The sequence below is a fragment of the Ochotona princeps genome, chromosome 20, assembly GCF_030435755.1.
Source record: "Ochotona princeps isolate mOchPri1 chromosome 20, mOchPri1.hap1, whole genome shotgun sequence".
In the NCBI taxonomy this organism is placed as follows: domain Eukaryota; kingdom Metazoa; phylum Chordata; class Mammalia; order Lagomorpha; family Ochotonidae; genus Ochotona; species Ochotona princeps.
The window spans coordinates 23,859,627-23,880,050 of NC_080851.1; the positions used below are offsets into that span (position 1 = coordinate 23,859,627).

Below are 20,424 nucleotides of genomic sequence, written 5' to 3' on the forward strand. Positions count from 1 at the left end.
AGCTACCTGTGTTCTTTCACCTTCTCCTAGCAACTTTCAAGGAAACTATGACCTTTTCTGCATTTAGAGGAGCTTAGGATTAGAGGGGAAGTGGAGCTGTAAATAAAGAGAATCAGATTGCTGGGGAATTGGAAAAGTGATCAGTGTAGAAGCATGTGGGTGAACTGTTACACAAGGAGAAGTCCACATTCAAATTCATTGGTTTCAGAGGCTAAAATAGAAAGTTCTTGTGAAGATTGTAGGTATCAGAACAAAGAGGAGACCAATGGAAAATATCCTAAGTGGTACAAAAGGCTGCAATATTGACAGTTTTCCTGCTGAAATATAGAATTTTCTACCTGTCACATATGACAAAGGGTAATTGCAGATGGCAAGAGCCAGCAGGTTCCTAACAATAGCCTGATGAATGCTAACCACTCCTCTCTGGGACTTGCTTGTTGGCATATTTGTTTTTCAAACACTAACTCTGTTCTTTGAAATTATCTCTGTTCCCTCTAGTTTAAATAGCATCACTTCATCAGATGCCAAGCGGTCAGGTGTGAAGAGCTCTGGGTCGGAAGGAAGTGCCCCCATCAACCACTCTGTCATCCCTGTTGACTACAAGAGCTTTAAGGCTACGTGGACTGAAGTGGTGCACATTAATAGGGAGCGATGGAGGGCCAAGGTGCCCAAAGGTAATTCATGCTGGTTGGGTCCTCTGAAAGATTTGTTCAAACAAAATTAACCTTCACTCATGAAATAAGGGGTTGGCTTCCCTCCTGAGGGTACTCCCAGCTGCAAACTGACCTTTTCCAATCTGAAGTTTCTATCTCCAATTGTGATTGAAATTTGGGGTTCACATCCAAGTCGTGACAGGAGGAAAGGACACATTGTGGCCAGCTGGAACGGGGCAAGTCTGCTTCTGGTGTAGGAGCTGCAGCCTCACTAGCTATTGGGGTTATTCAAAGGCCAGTCATTGTGATTCATCCACAAAGTCCTATGTAAGCAGCTGTTCATTTAAGGTGAGTCAGAGGAGTTATATTTATGGTACTTTCAGGGCATAATTGGGCCTTTATCATTTCAGGACAGATGTTGCACTCCAGGCTACAGTGTGAGCCAACATCTCTTCCATGTTTTAAGTGCAAAGTCTTATAGTCCCTTCCAGTGCTTTCAACATTTAAATCCTCCCCATCGGCAGGCGTTGCAGGCAGCAGTGGCAGCTACTTCCTCATGTCAAAAAGAAGCACACTCTTAGATTCCATTACACTCATTACATCAGGAAATCCCACATCCTGACAACCTGCAATTTAAAAGAGGTGCTTTCGAATAATTTGTTTGCAATTATTTGGCTTTCTAAAATTACCTTCTGAAACTAATAAGCCGGGGAAGCATTAGCAAGTTCCTTTACTAAGGCAAAGCTGAAGCTTTTTTTTTTTTAAAGAGGACAAACAAGTAATCATTTTTAAATGTATTTGGTATGTGGATAGTGGTGTGTTCAGGCTTAAGGATACTGATCCTGAATCCTTCCCAAACACTTGGAAGGCATCCTTCAGCCAGGACTTGAAGGATGATTGATGTTGACCCCTGAAGATGATGTTTTCTTTGGAAATAGGTACAGGCAAAAGCAGAAAGATGAAGGCCCAAAGCCTGGGTTACAGATATTTTGTGTGAGGAGGATTTGGTGATCAAGGAACATTTTGGTTAGTAAAAGGGAGAAATGAGTCTCAAGTTGCAAGATATTCTTTGAGATTCCCTTTATATTTGTTATAGGTGCTGAAATGTAATGTCTATGAAAAGAAAAGTCACATGTGACCTCTCCAGCAATATAGAACTAATGGAGAACTCTTAATCTGCTTTCCTAAGCATGTGTAGGAGTAAAATGTCCCCCATGAATTGGGATAATAGTTTTTCTGCTTTTATGTTTTCACCTTTCACACTTCAGCCTGACACTGAATGATTCTGATTTAAGTGTTATGAAACAGCATAGTTGGGCCATTCTTGTATTACAGGTCATTTAGTCGTCCTGTTCCTCATGATTACGTCTAATGTTGTTGTGAACGTTTAAGTTCAGGAATCTTCGGCCCAACTTCTGATTCCTAGATGTAGAGATCCTCTGACACTGTAGGTTAAGAAGTTTAGAAAGTTCTTAATGTGTGTTGTTACTAATGGGTGTTAGCAAAAGGACAGAGAGCTAAACCACAGTGTTTGTTTTCCAGTAGTCTGCAAGTGTCAAGGATGTTACATATAAGGAAAGGGTTGATTTTCTGTGGACCTGCCATCGTTGGAACCCGTTAGCATGCCCATGTCTGCTGTATTCTCACTTGCCTTTTCTCACTGGAGGAAAATTGGCATTTAAGTGTATTAAATAGAAAATCGTACTGAGAACATCATCTTGTACATACAAGGAAATCTGATTCTGATGGAAAAGACCTAAGTTTGGCTGACACTCCTTTCTCATGTTGCCTGTCTCTGTGTCCACTTGTGTGAGTGGGACCTCTTTGGGTAGTGGAAGGTGGATCACACTTCGCTCACTGCTTTAGAGATGCAAAGTAGAGATGAAAGTTGGGAAGTTGAATAGCATCACAGTGCCACCTGCCAGGATGTGACTATCACAGAGAAAGTTCAGTCAATGGGGCAGGCTTCTGTGTTCTTTGATTGTGATGCTGTCATTTAGACATTAATTGCTTGATATCAGTACAACTGAAAAAAATATCAAATTTGTTTCTGAAATACACCCACTACCAGGTTTGGCCAGATTTCCAATGGAAAACTGGTCTGACTCAGTTGTCAGGTATATTATTCTTGCTCAGATCATTTTTTAAACTGATTTGCTACAAAGGAGCATCATAGCTTTGGTTTTGGGGAAAAGCGTTTTTCTTTTTTTTTTTTTTTTTAACTTGGGGATATTTGGATGTTGAAGTTTCCCATGGACTCAGTAGACATTTGGGGAGATTATCAATCATTTCTTCCCATAGAATATTTTTAAAAAAGATTTATTTTGTTTTATTTTTATTAGAAAGGCAGGTACACAGAAAAAAGGAGAGACAGAGAGAAAGATCTTCCTTCTGCTGGTTTACTCCCCGAGAGGCTGGAACTGAGCCAATCATAAGCCAGGAGCTAGGAGCCTCTGTGGTTGTAGGGTCCCAAGGCTTTGGATCATCCTAAACTGCATTCTCAGGCCACAAGCAGGGAGCTGGATGGGAAATAGAGCATCCAGGACATGAACCAGCATCCATATGGGATCCCAGCACATGCAAAGCAAGGATTTAGTCACTAGATTTTCACACTAGGCCCCCATAGCAGGTTTTGAATTGGAATGCATTCTCCCCTTCCCCCTTGCCTCCAGTTTCCTCTCTGTGTAGTAAGTTACCTTTTTAGTTACCTATACAGCAGTTCAGAAAACTGCCATTTATTGGATAGCTGACTCTTTTAGAACAGTATCTAGAGTTTTGTGTATGTTGTATGTTTTATGCCAATCTAGATTGCTGAAGAGGAGCTATCTCCAGATAAGATCACATTGGCAGAAAAGATGAACACGCTGGTGGAATACATGAGTGTGTACTGTACCAAGCACTAGGATTTAGGGCAATGAGGGCAGGGAGGCGGAAGATGTTTGACTCCTGCCTTATGGACATTAGGGACATTCTTGGATCCCAGCATGTGCCAGAAGTGCTATTTTTCTGTCTTCTTTGTCAAGGGAAGCCTTTCATTCTTCAGCTGCACTTTCTGATAGAAGTCAGAAAATATGTAATTACGCACATAATTATTTTGTTGGTAAAGAAATGTTTCCTTATTTCTTCCTATGTAAATTAGAAACACATTCTGTTGTGAAGGATAATGTCATGAAATGCTGAATGGAGGCATTTAACATTTAAGTCAGTGCTTCTCAGCCATGATTGCCTGTTGAAAAATCAGCTGGAAAACATTTCAAATGCCCTGTTCATTTCCCATTTACCCTCCAGAATCTGATTCATTTTCTTGGTGCAAGAGCAGGTCATTGATTTGGATGAAGGTATGATCAATCAGTGGAAGATTGAAAGTTTCATGGTATATTAAGGGCAGACTTCTTAGGTAAACAAATATAGTGACAGAAAAAGTAAGATGAAGCCAGACATCAAGTATCCACAAAATGCACGCAGTTAAACCTTGGAAACACATGAACTGCTCGCCATATTTGTTCTTGGAGCTTTTTAGCCGACAGAGATGCGATAGCGTTTCCTTAACAGAAGTGGATAGCACAGTCTGGAAGATTTCTTAAATAAATTCAGTGCTGTGTGGAGTCAGTCTGTCTTGAGAATTGGTCCCTGTTAGGTGCCTTTTCTGTATATTACTCTCAGCTTCAACCTCATTGAGTTCAAGGTCAGAACCTTACTTGTCCCTTGATCATCCAGCCATATCGTCTGTCCGTAACCCTTTGCCAAATTTACCTTCACCATCCTGGCTAGTTCAATGACCTTTGTGTTTTCTCAAGTGCCTGTCTGTGAAATGCGATTTCTCAAGGTGACTTGGACGACCAGCTTTTTGAACACTCAAGACTTGGTCATATGTCACCTTCTGAAAGAAGCTTTTCTGCTTCCTCAAAGTCTTCCCCCTTTGCTGTGGTGATCATGTCCCATCCTATTAATCTGCTTTAGTTTTATGCAGTCTGTACTACCTGCTGTTCAATTCTCAATATTGAAAATTGTACTCAGCCATGTAATTGCTCAATATTAGCTGAATGAGCTAACCAGTCTTTAATTATTGGATATTGCTGTGTTTTTTGACCAAGCACAGAGCCCAGCTCTTAGCAGCCAAATGCAACTCTCCATTCCTAGAAATGACATCATCAGCTCTCCTTCTGTAAAGAGGAGACACAGACAAGTTACCTGGCCACATTAAAGGCTGCTTCTCATCTTCTGGACAGTTGGCAATCACATTTACCATAAGGGTTAATAGTTCTCTTCCTACTTTTACAGTAACTGTGACCCGAATATATATGGTGCTAGTGGTAGTGATTTTCCCTGAACTTTTTTCAATCAGTTGTTTTAACTCACTATCCCACTCAAACTTACATAAATCAGTTTTTGGTGTGGGTTTGTTAAAGTGGGTAATGTGTCTGAGTCTTAGGGTTTCTTTGTTTTGTAAGTTTTGTTAGTGTATTTTAAAGTCAGGGTTAGATAGGGAGACAGAAAAATCAGTTTCTGGTTCACTCTTTTTTTTTTAGATTTTTTTTAAGATTTATTTATTTTATTACAAAGTCATATATACAGAGAGGAGGAGAGACAGAGAGGAAAATCTTCCATCTGATGTTTCGCTCCCCAAGTGACCTCAATGGCCAGTGCTGCGCCAATCCGAAGCCGGGAACCAGGAACCTCTTCCGGGTCTCCCACATGGGTGCAGGGTCCCAAGGCCTTGGGCCATCCTCGACTACTTTCCCAGGCCTCAAGCAGGGAGCTGGATGGAAAGTGGAGCTGCCGAGATTAGAACTGGTGCCCATATGGGATCCCAGGGCGTTCAAGGTGAGGACTTTAGCCGCTAGGCCTCGGCACCGGGCCCGTGGTTCACTCTTAAAATGGACAAAATAGCCAGGGCTTGGCCAGCCAATGCCAAGAATTTCATCCTGGTCTGTCAAGTGGGCTGCTGGGGTCCAAACATTAGAGCTATCTTCTGCTGCTTTTTCCAGGGCATTAGCAGAGAGCTACATCCTAAGTGAAGCAGCCAGAATACAACTGTTTCCCCAAATGGGATGCCAGAGAGTTAGGCAGTGACTTTACCCACTGTTTTACTAATACCGTTCCTGCACTTGCAAAAGAAGGACACAGCAACAGAATCTGACCATGGAAAAAAACAATCCTCGAAAAACACTTAGCATATCACTTAGTGTGCAAAATATACTTAAAAAAACACCTATCAATATTGTCCATTATAATGTTTGCTTGTTATATTGTATTCCTGACCCTCTTCTAACTTGTTTTCAGAAATGATGGCATCATTAACCTGTTTTGCGGATCTACTAAATATCTGTGCTAATCTATTCTGACTTGAATTAACCAAAAATATGCCTCCAGCATAAACCATAGGTCATTTGGGGGATGTGAATTCCTGGAAGAAATCCTCCTTCTTAAAGAGGCATTTCTCCTAAAGGTGTGTTCTGTGTGCTGTTTTCTCTGTCTTTCCTAACGTGCGTGGACACAGAGGAGAAAGCCAAGAAGGAGGCTGAGGAAAAGGCTCGCCTGGCTGCTGAGGAGAAGCAAAAGGAAATGGAAGCCAAAGGCCAGGCGGAAGAGGGCAAGGTGGAGAAGAAGGCATCTGGAGATGCCAAGAATCAAGGTAACGGGACACGCACAAACAGAAGTGAGAACCCTCGTGGGAAGAATGCCAAGGTGGAGAAGGCATCGGGAGAAAAGTCACAGACTGGTGAGCAGAACTGCCATGGTGAAAGACTCTGTGTGTGTGGTACTAATGTGATGAGGAGATGCTGGCAAAGCCACTTCCTGTGGTGATAATGCACCAAACAGGGTTCCCCCAAACACCCCACCATTGGTGCTGGCACCATCTGAAGCAGCCACCACCTCTTTTATGCCACTTTTTGTAGAGGGAGTCATAGCTTCTTGGCCCCTTTTTGATTTCCCTTAGTATGCCAGCCAATGCCTCACTTCTTCCCTGGTGGAAATGATTGTCAGTAACCCCGTGGATTTCAGAGCTTGCTGCCGAAATGACTGAATGCTGAGGGTCAGTTTCTCATGTGCTAATTGCTCCACTTCTAGGTCTTACATGTGCCTGGAGCCAGCATCTTTACATGTAAATTATATGTGCATAGATGTGTAGATCAAGGTAACGGTCCACCCACCTGCAACACAGACACACACATGCACATTGCTTGCCTAAGGCTCAGGGGTTTCTGGGACACAGAAATTTCAGTTTTAACACCGGAAAGGTCCCAGGCAAACTAGAATGAGCTGTTCACCACACTGTACTGCTAGTTCATGCTTACGTGTATTCAATGCTATAGGTATTTATTGATGAATGAAGTGCCAATCATGTGCTTGAAAGTAAGGACTTAGAAATGAAAAAAAAAAACCTTGGAAATTCATGGTCTGAGGAACTTAAATGTCCTCACCAATAATTCTGTGAACATGTAGACAAATAACCAGAGTGGCATAGGAGATGCCCAGGAAGCATGAGCCTGGAAAACCACCAGCTCTGTTGGGACTGGGGATGATGTCAGAGAAGGCTTCTGGTGAAGTGGTGTATCTGAGCCAGGTTTTCAACACTACAGTGTGCCAGTCAGTTAAGCGGATGAGCTCTTGGCTAGGGAGACATAATGGTTAGTGTACAAGGATACACAGTTCATTCCCTTGCTTTGAGAAAGGCAAGAAGGTTGGAGCCTCTGGGGCTTCCAAGGGCAAGATTCTGACCAAAGAGCAAGTTGGTCTACCAATCAGACCTGAATTCAAGTCAGAGCCATGCCTTTCCATTTTAGTTGTTTGAACCCTCTCTGTAAACTGTGCATAATCCTTGCTTAAGCATGAGCCTTTTCTGAACCTATAAGCATCACAGGTGTAAACAAAGGCAGCAAGTAACATTGATAGTACGCCTCCTCATCCACAAGTTCTAAATCCCGAGTAGATGCTGGAAATCACATTTCATACCCAACCCAATATGTGCTGTGTTTTCACCTGTGTGCTCTGCAGCATCACCAATCAGCACCAGAGTTATTTCTAAGTTTTGTCCCCCTAGTACCTTTTAGTAGCTCTGCTCTTGCACTCTGTGGCAATTCTTAAGTGAAATGAAATTCAAATGCAAATGCAGTGAAAGCAATATCAAGGCAGTTGAACCAATAAACCAAGTTATCTACCCAAGAGACAAATGAGTGCTTAGTGCATGCAGTGTATATTTTCTGGACAAAGGGATGATTCACCTCCCAGGCAGGATGCAGTGAGATTTGCTCACACTTCTCAGAATGACTTGCAGATTAAGATTAGAAATTTATTCTGAAACTTTTCTATTCATCGGTTTTGACCAAAATTGACCGTAGTTAACCAACCACAAAAAGAAAAATCATGTCTAAAGCGGAGTTGTCGTACTAAATACATACCAGATGACAGTTTGAGTTATTTGCATATTCATTCCCTCATTTGTCAGGGAGGGTCAGGAGATCTGGATATAATCCATCTTGAAGTGCTAGGCTCTGGAGTCTGGGCAAGTGAGGAACATGTAGGATATGCTTAGTACAACCCTTTGTAATTATTCTTATAGGGAATATATCTAAAGTGCATAATCAGAATTTATAATCAGCTTTATTACATATACTCCCTCAACTAACTTGTGAGCGTCCCATGTGATCAGAAAGGCCTTCAGCAGCCTGGTTCCAGAATCTACTCTTAACTAGTTTCCTTCATATGTCAGTGAATCGTTGTCTAGAAAAAAAAAAGTGTTTGATTTAATGAGAACTTACGGTCCACCTGTTGAAGTTTCAAAAGGAATAAAACTACCTCTTGTTTCCTTGTCTTGAATTTTGGACAGAGATGCCAAAATATGAGAAAACAATGGCAGAGATTTCAAAGCCAGAGCTGAACTGGCAACTGTGGACTTGGTCTGTTGAGCACATAGGCTTGTTGATCCATCTGCCCTGAAACGACTTTTCCTGTCAGAGAGTGGCAGAGCTAGGATGGTGCACTGTCAGGTGCTTCTGAGGTAACAAGAAATGCATCTCCAATGGAAGACACACCTTGGAGAAGGATAAATCAGGTGGTGAGACTCGCTTCATGCCCCATTACTCCTGGATAAATTGGTGTTCTTGGAGTAGGAGCCGACGGACAGGTTGAGAGACAGGATGGATTTATTGTCTCTTGTGTCTGAGTGAACCAAGACTTTCTCTGCCTTAACAGCAGCAACAACACTGTCATTTATTGAGACTCAACATGCACCAGGCATTGCACTGGAGATTTTATCTCTGTGATGTTATTTCAGAGTTCCAACACCTTGATGAGGTAGACACATTCATTTCCATCTTGTACATCAGGAAATTAATTCTCAGAGGGATTAACTACTTGCTTGAGACCAAGATGCCATTAACTAGAGCTTTCAGAGTCCACTCATGTGTATGTGAGTCTCAGTTTTGTTTTGCAATAGCATTCCCTTACCATTTGCCAGAATCTGTACTGTTTTGGAGTGCAGGGAGTTGGAGAAACATTTCAGTTAGATCTAGGTGTTAGCATGCTTTTCCTTTAATGGGCCAAAAGAAACATCTCATTTTAGAGGGCAGTATGTCCACCAATACAATTACTCAACTCTACCATGTCAGTGTAAAAGAAGCTAAAGGTAATATGTAAGTGAATAGGATTATTTTCTGATTGAGCTTTGCTAGAAATAAAAATTTGAGTTTGTGTCACTTTTCACAAAATTATCTTTCTCTTCAACGTTTTAAAATGTACAATCCATTCTTAATGTGCAGATCTCACTAAATCAGACAGCAGAGCTAAGTTTGGCCCTGGGTTTCAGGTTTTTCTTTTCTTTGTTTTTTGTTTGCTTGCTTATTGTGTTTTTTAGATTTTATTTAGTTTTATTGGAAAGACAGATTTACAGAGAAGAGGCGAGACTGCAATAGCTGAAACTGCTAAGGTCAGGAGCCAGGAGCTTCTTCTGGGTCTCTCATGTGGGTGCAGGGTCTCAAGGCTTTGGGCCGTCCTCTACTCCTTTCCCAGGCCACAAGCAGGGAGCTGGGTAGGAAGTGGAGGAGCTGGGCCATGAACCGGCACCCGTATGGGATCCCAGGTCTGTAGCAAGGCAAGAATTTAGCCACCGAGCCATCATGCTGCCACCCTCCCCTGATTTGTCAATTTCAGTTCTAATCAGTGAGAGACACTAGTGAACATGCCAGCTTCATAGACATTTTAGAAAAGGGTGTGAACAAAGGCTCTGCCAGGGCAGGGACAGCAGTCAGTTTATTTGGGAGGTGATTGAGAGGAGTTCCTGAACGAAACAGCAACTGAGTCTTGCTTTCACAACTCGTTTATTTCCCAAAACAAGCAGCCATCTACCATTTTCTTTAAAATATTGAATGAGAGATGGGAAGAGAAATCAATATAGAGTAATAAGAAAGGCTAATGGGGATTTGGGACTATGTTGCCACAAACTAATTAAAATGATTTATAAGTGTCCAACAAGGCTCTTCTGTTCTCCCATGTTTATTGAGTAGTAGTTCCCATTGGCCCTTCTTGCTTATCCAACCCATGGGAAATTGCCTCATGAGAATTCTGTTCAAATAATTTTTAAAATGTCTTGCGTCAGTTTCCCAGCACCTTCTTTATGTGTTTATCCAAGTCACTTTTCCGATTAGAGGGGCCTGGTTAGAGAGGTTCTAGAACTGGTTCCCTGGAGGTGATTGTAGGATCATTAAGGCACATACCACCAATTGTGGCATTTCTGTTGACTTTTGAAAGATATCTTGGTCTTCCTGAAGCTGTGAGTAGGCTTAACATATGGAGCATCAATTGCTAGGAACGAAGCATCATTTTTTGGGGGGGCGTTGTCTGCATGTAGGGAACTCTTTGGACTATAGGGCTGGAGATGTTCCAGTTCATTGTCGGAATCCCCAAAACAGGGAAAACTAATATTTAGGTTGTTTTATATGTCCTCTGGAAGAATTCTTTTCTTTTAGACATTGGTGGATACCCATGTCCTGCTTCTGTCTGGACCCTGAACCAAATTTCTCCTTAATCTTTCCAGCCAGAAGATACTATTTGAGAATTAATGAAAGGAAATGCAAGAAATATGGCACTATCCTAGAAACAGCAGATAGAAAATGCTTCTGGTTTTGAGGTATCTCTTTTGCAACTATTTAACCCTGTAGTTCCAGCAGGAAAGCAAATAGACATGCAAAAGAGTGGTCATGATCAAACTTTATGACAACAGGTTACAGGCTACAGTAGGTTGCAGGCGACGTTAATCTGTGACCTATGGTTTGGTGATGCCTACTCCTGGAAGTCTTTATCTTGGCTAGTGTCTGATTCAAGTCTAGGTATTGTGAATTGATACGCTTTGCATATGGATTGTTCACCAGTAGAGAAGCTAATTTCAAAGATTACAGCATGATTGCCCTGTGTAAAATTTGTAAAATACCTATAATACCTAATTCCTTAAGTGTGCTTGGAACCACTCTTACAATTTAACAAAGTCTCTCAAATGAATTGAACAGGTGTTTGACATATGTCCATTTTGCATTTGTGCATTATGTTGAGCTTTTACAAATTACCCTTTGGCAAGCTCCTTATTAGAACACGTCTTGTAGGTCTATAGAATGGTAACAGGTGTCACTGAGTGATATGCCAGAGACCATGTTCAGAACTTACCAATTTACAATGCATTTATATTTATAAACATGCCTACATAATAGGTATTATCCACATTTTTCACATAAAACAGGGGCATGGAAAAGCTTAATAATTGTTAAACTGTGAAGTTCACATTTAAACCATGAATTTCCTTGCTTTACATCCTCACAACCAAGCCTATTTTGTTGTAGGATAAACATCATTGATTTTAAAGTTCTTGTAAAACAGGGTTGTACTCAAGTCTTAATTTCTGATTGTCATCAAATTTCTCATACTTAATGTGGTTACAAGGGATTTACACTCAAGACATATACTACCTTATGATCATGAGTTTATTTTTTAGAACCTTGACAGGTATAAAGGTATTTGTATCTTCCCCTTCCAGCCATGTACATATACTTTTTATCATTTTTATAATTTTCAGGTGACTTGAAAGATGGTAAAAATAAGACAGAGAAGCAGGATCACTCCAACGCTGGAAATGATTCAAAGAAAACAGATGGTAAGAGTGCCGGTCTTATTACATTATATGGAAAAATATACAATTAACGCAAGCTTGTCATAATCATACCTAAAGTTGAAATATAATTGTTAAGATACTCATTCCCAAAACAATTTACAAAGAGTACTGTCTTCTTCAATAATTTATGATACTTTCTCCATTACAAGTGCTTTTTAATGCCTCTTTTTCTACTCGTCAGTTTTTCCATCTTAAATGTCATTGAAAAGTTAATGTTGGATCTGCTGACTAATGGAATGGTAGTAACAGCACGTGCTGATTTTGTTCATTGTGGAGCATTAACAGAAAACCTTTTATGTTTTATGCTTCTTTAAACCTTGAGTTACTTTTGGTTAAAAAAAGAATCTGTTGGGAGGTACCATGTTTAGTGATAGACCAGTTTGGCCAGCAATAACAAATCTCAAGGACAATGATGAGCCAATCCCAAGGTCACTACAATGGATCTACACTGTAGTGTACTTCATGAGATTGTCCTGTTTTATGTAAATATTCTGTTCTTCTAGAACCCAAAAGTTCATTACCTTAATTGAAAAGCCAGTCTTCATTATTTACATAAGTCAGGTTTTCAGATATAATATGAATACATGGTTATTTATTCTCCCATACATGGACAAACAATGAAAATTTCAAGGGAGTATTGAGTTGTAAGAGTCCAGTCTCAGGGGATGTTAAATTTTATGCTAAGCTATTTGCATGATTTGATTACAATACTTTTTAAGAACAAATGCTAGATTGTCATCAGATTGAATAGGAGGAATTTAAACAATCTATCAAAAAGGAAGCAAACCCTTGTGGTTTTTAGATCTTTATTTACATGTTTTAAATAAGTTCTCAAAAATTTTAAGGTTCATTCAAGTAATTCACTTCAGGTGTGCTATACCTGGGACCACAAACCTGCAGTTTTCCATGAAGTTGCTTCTGCAAATACAAATCTATTTCTCTTATTAAAAAGAAACCCCTAATTGTAATTTTATCATTAGTTTTTCATAGATAAAATAGAAGTCCTAATGACAACCCCTCAACTAGACAATTGCAGGTTGTTGAAATACTAGAGGGTTTTTTTTTGCCAGGAAATACTGGACCCACATCAAAGCAACCAAAGCCAGGAAGTGCATGGTGAGTAAAAAGCATCAGCTAGAAACCCAGTACTTCAACACCTGCCCATTCGGCATTCAGAAACTGGCCACTGTCCCACAATTTCCACAGCATAAAAGCTCTGACTAAAACAAGACTCAGGTTTTTAATATGACATCTTGAATCTTGTTTCTTTTCGATGTTGTATTACAGATAACTATAATGTCATCAGAAGAGCATGGTTGATAGAATTTTAAGATCTTGGGGCTTTACTTGTTCTTTTTGACATGCATTATTCGTATTAGTTGAACATAATTTTGGATGGAATGATGCAGTAGATTCTATTGTGTATTCTTTAGTATTCTATTATATAAATAAGTAAGGCTTGAACAGGATCCCGATCTTTGGGGAGTATTGAGCAGGTTTTGAAAAATGGAATAGACATTGCCTGTCATCTATCCCCTTTTCCCTTCATAATCCTAATCTTGTCTCAGGGGTGCTGGTGTGGTCATATCTTTTTGTACAGACTTATGGCAACTTTTTATGGTAATGTCACTGATGAATAATGTGGTATCCATAGTCTGAAAGTTAATATAATCCTTAGAACACTGAGCTTCAGTGATTGGCACCCTTCAGTCTAAAACCTTTACCAAGACCAAAGTTAATTATTGGGAGTGTGAAGTAGAAAGAGTTAAGTCTCATTTATACATTCCTTTTTGGTCATTAAAGCTCTCTATTAGGGAAAAATTATAAAGAGGTTATGTGTACCAGTACATTTTCTGTTTTGTTTTGTTTTGGTTTTTTTACTAGAAATAACCAGATAACATCTTGAACAGTTTTTTTTTCCTTTGGTGGCAGAGTCAGTTTAATTATTTTTAATTACCCTACAATCGATCCAACTCCAGACGTGACCAATGTTTAGTTTTTGAGAAAGAATATCCAGGTACGATACACACCCCATGTACTCTAACCCACCATGGTTTATAGTTGTAGCATTGTAAACATTCAAACAGAAACCTAATTGCAACTGGAACATACTTGATTATTCCTAAACTCCCATGAGCCTGTCCCTGCACAGAGGGAAAAGGGGAGTGCTTGAAATGGTCAATTATGTCTTGGCATAATGAGTGCATTGCAGTTATACATTATCTCTGTGAGCCTCCTGAAGTACTGTGTAGCACCCTGCAGCACTAATTTTCTTACGGACTTCAAAGAATGAATGTCTTTGGAGAGTACCTTGTTTACTCCTAGGAGGAAATGTACTAACATCAAAAAGTCTGTTTCTGAGCCAAAATTTCTCTTGCCATTTTGAATTTCCTGTCATTGGGAGGGAGAATTTTGGGGTAGATAGATGAATTCTTTGTTGCAGTTCCACCATGTTACGCAGTATAGCTTCTTGTACCTATCATAAGTAGAATTCCTCAGCAATATCAGCTCTGCCTTATTTGATCGCCTAAGAGATGTAAGAGCCAGCCACTTTATTTTTCAAAAGATTGACTATAATTAGGTATTGTAGCATTATTAGCCGAGACCCAGGAAGGGAATTCAGCTGGATTTTCTTCTTCATTGAATATTCTGGGAATGGAAAGCTTATGGATATTGGTTTGTGAAATTTCAAGATCATTTGTGAATGGTGGAAAGGGTAGACAAAAATGCAATATAATCTTTGCCGCTGTACTTCTGACACAGGAACATGAGCTCAGTTCCATCTGAACCCAAAAGATGCCCAACAAAAATGTATCACTGGCTTAAGAAACTATACATCAGTCAATGAAAGATGATTAACTTAGAGATGGGAAAGGGGACCTGGGGGTTTTAACTGCCAGCCTAAGTAAAGAGTCCAGAATTCAGCATGAGCCTCTCACCTGGATAGGGATCCAAGTAACTTGAACCATCACATACTGTCTCTTAGGGTGCACATCAGCAAAAGTTGGGTCAATAGTAGAGGGCCCAGGAGTCAGACCTTGCACTCCAACATATGGCGTGTGAAACTCCCAGGTGACACCTTTACTGCTGCACAGAACACACACCCTGTCAACCCTTTTTCAGAGAGTGGACAGGATGTGGATAGTCTATACCATGTTGGGCTTCATCTTTGAGATGCTGCTCCTTAACACACATTACCCATTGATAAGCTGAATTTTGGGGGGACATGATCCCCATAAACTTCTCATAGTCCACCTGTGGTTTCACCATCCTTCTACTCCAACATCAGAAATTTGATGTTTGTTCTTGCTTCATTTTTAGCAAAATTCATGTTACTTTGATAGGGATTGTTTCAGACTGATATATTTGAGTTTGTCATGAACTTCTAAGTTATCTTTGAGAATGAAATCATTACATCATTTAATTCATCAGTTGAAATGTATTGAGGTTGTAGTATATGCAAAAGTAATGTTTGTGAGTACAATAGCATAAAATCAAGTAGAAATGTAAGTATACTTGATAGTTATGCTATTCATGAAAATACTGTGCCATCATTTGAAGGCAAATTGAGATAACAGCATATATTCTGAACACTAAAGCAATAACTAAAGATATAGCTAGTTAGCCAGGAAGTAAAAACTGAGTTTTAATCCAAACTTAGAAAAAAAATAATGATAGCAGATGAGACAAACAAGAAGATTATAAAGCTAATCGTATTGCTAAATTAAATATATCCTAAATACTCCATTAAAAAGAAGATGTTGTCAGACTATACGTATATTGTACCTTCAGACACTAAGAACTGTCAAAATAAATGTTAATAAGGCATCATAACACTAATCAAAAGAAAGTTTAAAAAATTACTCAGATTTCAGAGCCACAGTGGTGATAGTTTGTGATAAAAAGGTCATTTCTTAATGATAAAGTTGTCTGTCAAACGGCTATAGTTTAAGTTTATGCATCAAAACAAGTTAACTGGGCAAGACACAGTAGCCTAGTAGCTGAGATCCTCGCCTTGCAGGCACAGGGATCCCATATGGGACCCAGTTCATGGTATGGCTGCTCTACTTCCCTTCCAGATCCCTGCTTGTGGCCTGGGAGGACAGTTGAGGACAGCCCAAAGCCTTGGGACCCTGTGCCTGTGTGGGAGACCAAAACGAGGCTTCTGCCTCCTGGCTTCAAACCAGCTTGGTCCCGGTTGTTGCAGCCACTTGGGGAGCATACCAGCAGATGGAAGATATTACAGCTCTTTTAATAGATTTACCAAGATACCAATAAGACGAAAACACACAACAGGAGCAAGACTTAGGTCTTCATTGCATTTATGGATCTTAATGAGAAACGCAAGTTGCCTGAAGTCTGGGGCATCACCCGAACTTTCTCTGTGGGAAAGCTGGCAGAGAAAGATCAGAGGGATCCTGTGCAAATGCAGAGGTGTACTCTGCTGTACAGACCCAGGGAGGATGCAAACAGCAGGCGGCAGTAGAACTAGGCCACCTGCGGGTCTTCTCCAGACGTGGTCTTCGGTTTGTGTGAAGACCTGAGACAGTGAATGTGCTGGCACATCACATTACTCAGGATGTGCTGCTCATTGGTTATACAGACACTGACTGGAACTGTTGTCCATTTTCATAGCAGCATAAATGCTTGTATCACAGGGGCTTGATCTTGAAATCATACTTGCCTTGCAAATGTTTTTCGCCATATCACTTAGGACAGTAGCCTTAGGGTCTCTTTATACACCAGAAAAGAACTGCCTTAGGTCAGACTCCAAAACTCTTCCTTGTGGCTGGTGTCTCTTTATTACCATGTGTTCCAATCTGTTTCTACCCATGGGCATTCCTGCAGTCACCTGTAATTGATGCTGGCTTGTACCGTGTTCCCTGCAGGGCCACGGTACAAGAGTACCGTGATACTTGAACACGTTACCCTTCTTAAACCACACTCACTTGAATTAGTACTCTTTACATACAGGATTTTACAGAGCATTTTGCATTCGGTTAATCCATCTCCCAATTTCTGAAAAACCATTTTGTTCCTAGGAGCTGTCAGTAGGACTTGTTAGATTTTTTTTTTTCACACAAAGTTTATTTGTGAAGGGACCAAGCGAGCAGGGATGACTTGTTAGAATTCTTCCGAGATTAGATGAGATTGGGCGCGTTCAGGGTGGTATGGCCGTAGACGACTTGTTAGAATTCTTTTTTTTTTTAAAGATTTATTCATTTTATTACAGCCAGATATACACAGAGGAGGAGAGATAGAGAGGAAGATTTTCTGTCCGATGATTCACTCCCCAAGTGAGCCACAACGGGCCAGTATGCACCGATCCGAAGTCAGGAACCTGGAATCTCTTCCGGGTCCCCTATGCGGGTGCAGTGTCCCAATGCATTGGGCCATCCTCAACTGCTTTCCCAGGCCACAAGCAGGGAGCTGGATGGGAAGTGGAGCTGCCGGGATTAGAACCGGCGCCCATATGGGATCCCAGGACTTTCTTTTTTTTTTTTTTTTTCAACATATATTTTTATTGCATTTCCTTTTTTTTAAAACTAATTACATTGCATTATGTGATACATTTTTTAATGCACTGGGATTCCCCCCGCCCCTCCCAAAATCTCCCCCCATGGTGGATTGCTCCACCTTGTTGCATTTCCATAGTTCAAATTCAGTTGACATTCTTTCATTGGAGGTATTTACCAAACATAAAGTCCAGCATCTTATTGTCCTGGTAAGTTCAATGGTTTCTTGGTGAGACCATCTCTGGTCTAAAGGTAGAGCCGGCAGAGTATCATTCCCATCAATTAAAAGTCCCAACATAATATCTCCAACCATTTGCAACATTATGGCATTAAACCAACCCTGTAGCAAAATGGGCAAAAGAAATGAACAGACATTTCTCAAAAGAACAGGTTCAAATGGCTAACAGACATATGAAAAGATGCTCAGGCTCTCTTACCATCAGAGAGATACAAATGAAAACCACCTTGAGGTACCACCTAACTCCTGTGAGACTGGCCTACATTCAGAACTCGAAAAACAACACCTGCTGGCATGGATGTGGGGAGAAAGGCACCCTCCTTCACTGCTGGTGGGAGTGTAGGCTAGTCCAACCACTGTGGAAATCAGTATGGAGAGTGCTTGCAAAATTGCAAATAAACCTGCCATATGACCCAGCAATCCCGCTCTTAGGAATATACCCAAAAGGAGTGAAATCTGCATATGAGAAGGGGATCTGTAATCCTATATTTACAGCAGCACAATCTACAATAGCAAAGTCATGGAAACAAAACAGATGTGCGTCCAAGGAAGAGTGGTTGAAGAAACTGTGGTACATCTACTCTATGAGATATTATTCAGCTATTAGGAAGAACGATATTATTCTATTTAAAACCACAAGGTCCCAACTAGAAGCCATTATGCTCAGTGAAACAAGTCAATCACAAAAGAACAAATACCATATATTCTCTCCCATATAAGGAAGCCAACATGGAAAGTGTGACTCCAACAGTCCAATCCCAGAGTTTTCAAGGTGAGGACTTTAGCCGCTAGGCCATGCCGCCAGGCCCGACTTGTTAGAATTCTTAAGGCACTCATATTTAGTGCTTTATTTCCATCTCTGAGCACAATTTATGTTATGTAAACCGCAAATAAGAACATTAGAAGAGCGAGTGTGGCACCTTGGAATTCTTGGCTTGAGTATTGAAGTGAAATTCAATTGGCGATTCCTAGCTTTGTTTGGTATATGAAACTCATCCAATCATGACAGTCATAGTTCCTTTATCTGGGAAGGTTAGGATGTGTTCGATGATTAGCAGGAAGGATAGTAAGTGCAGAGTTGGTTGTACCACAGAGGATTCGTCAGCATTGAAGCGAGGACTTGTTATTGATGCATACACTATTAGCTTATCAATACAGACTGTGAGATGTGGAGTCGCTGTGCTCTGAGTACTCCTGTGAAGATCTCAGTAGCCTTTGTTCATAGGTAGAAGTCAACTGTTATCCAGCTTGTTTGGCAAGTTGTTTGAGAGGTGCAATATCCTGTCTCCAAGAAGGACCTGTGGAAACAATGTATCAGTCATCTTATGTACCTGGTATCCTGATAGTGCCAGAAGTAAAATCTTGTTTGCAACTTTTTGATAGTATCCTTTCATACATTCACAGTCAGCTATCAGATACATTTATGTCTTAAAGGAAATTGTTGTTTATTTTCAGTGATTTTTGGTTACATTTCTGGGACTTTAACCTTGACAAAAAAAAACCTTGTGCGCTTTAAGGCAGAAAATTAACACTTTTATCTCATTGTTTTTAGTCCACCCTAGCTGACCCAATTTTCACAAGTTCTACCTCTTTCGAAACATGTATGCCCCTATCATTTGTTATGCAAAATAGGCCAAGAATGGAGAAGAGTTCTAGGCACACTGGTTGTTACCCTGTTCTCTGATTCAAGAGAGTACAATTCTATTTGAATTGTTTTGATTTACTTTAAAATATGCAACTTTACAACAATAGTGCCTAAGTCACTGATCTCTCGATAATCTTTGCCATCTGTAATACCTCCAGTGGTCAGAAGCATTCTACAAATAGTTTAATTCGTTTTTTTTTATATATACATCAGAGGAAAAAAATATTTTGTGCTTCTGGAGAGTTATCTTACTATGTGTTGACCAAAAACATGGGCTTGTTGTTTTTGTACTAAGAAATGTTTGTGTCCTTGATGTGAGCAGCTTTCGTGTGGGTTGCTTTCCATGATTACAGGAACCAAACATCTAGAATGCTCTGGTTCCCAATGAAGTTACAACAGTCTGATTAATACACAGTTTCCTCTAGCTATTTGTTGAGAAATTCCTGAGGCCCACTGACTTAACATATGTAAATGCACTAATACATTATCAATGAATATATAAGTTTCGAGTCCATGAGACAGGTACTGAAGTTTAAGCCTTTTGTGTCTACTCAATTAGACAAGCAACTAAACTGTCCACTCCAATGTGCCTGTGAAAGATAACAAAATGTCAATTACTATAAAGAATTGAACTGTAAATGTAGAAGTTTCTTACAAACCTCATTGGGTTTCAAAAGTTTTTGTTAACCATGTTGATTTATATATGTTTTCTAGTTAATTTGGGCAGCTTTACTGTATGTCAATCTAACAGTATTTTGAGTTCAGTGATGCTGAAACCCAATACAAGTGGCTTGCTGGATTGATTTGTGGAAAGTCAATGAATCAATCCATTATTGTGTGGGAGAGAAATGGTCAAATGGGATGAACCTGAAAAACCTTGTTGTTCTTCTGCTTTTGCCTTATCTCCTTGGGAGCATGGCAATACGAAGTCTATTATTTATTCATTGTCTGGCATTGATGAGTCATGACAAATTGGAGTATTTAGCTCTTGTGGTTATAAACATCCATTGAAAACCAAGACATTTTGCTAAATTGTATGGGTATCATGTGGTGGATTATAAGTGAACAAAACAATGCCAGATAACATGACTTCTGTATAGGTTGTTATGTCCTTGAAGTTGATAACTGTAATTAGAACAGCCATAGAGATTATGTAGATGATGTAATGTTGGTGGTCTTAAAATCTATTACTAAGGGAAATTTCCAATGTC

General features: G+C 40.1%; 1 protein-coding gene across 15 annotated transcripts in view; it reads left to right on the forward strand.

Moving 5' to 3' along the window:
• Positions 1-20,424, forward strand: part of PDE1C (phosphodiesterase 1C) — a 433,318-nt gene that overhangs the window by 381,692 nt on the left and 31,202 nt on the right. For all 15 annotated transcript variants that reach the window (XM_058678108.1, XM_058678111.1, XM_058678109.1 and 12 more), the window contains 3 exons: positions 499-674; positions 6,154-6,375; positions 11,719-11,796. In XM_058678108.1, the coding sequence (XP_058534091.1) occupies positions 499-674; positions 6,154-6,375; positions 11,719-11,796 (476 nt within the window). The remainder of the gene's footprint in view (positions 1-498; positions 675-6,153; positions 6,376-11,718; positions 11,797-20,424) is intronic.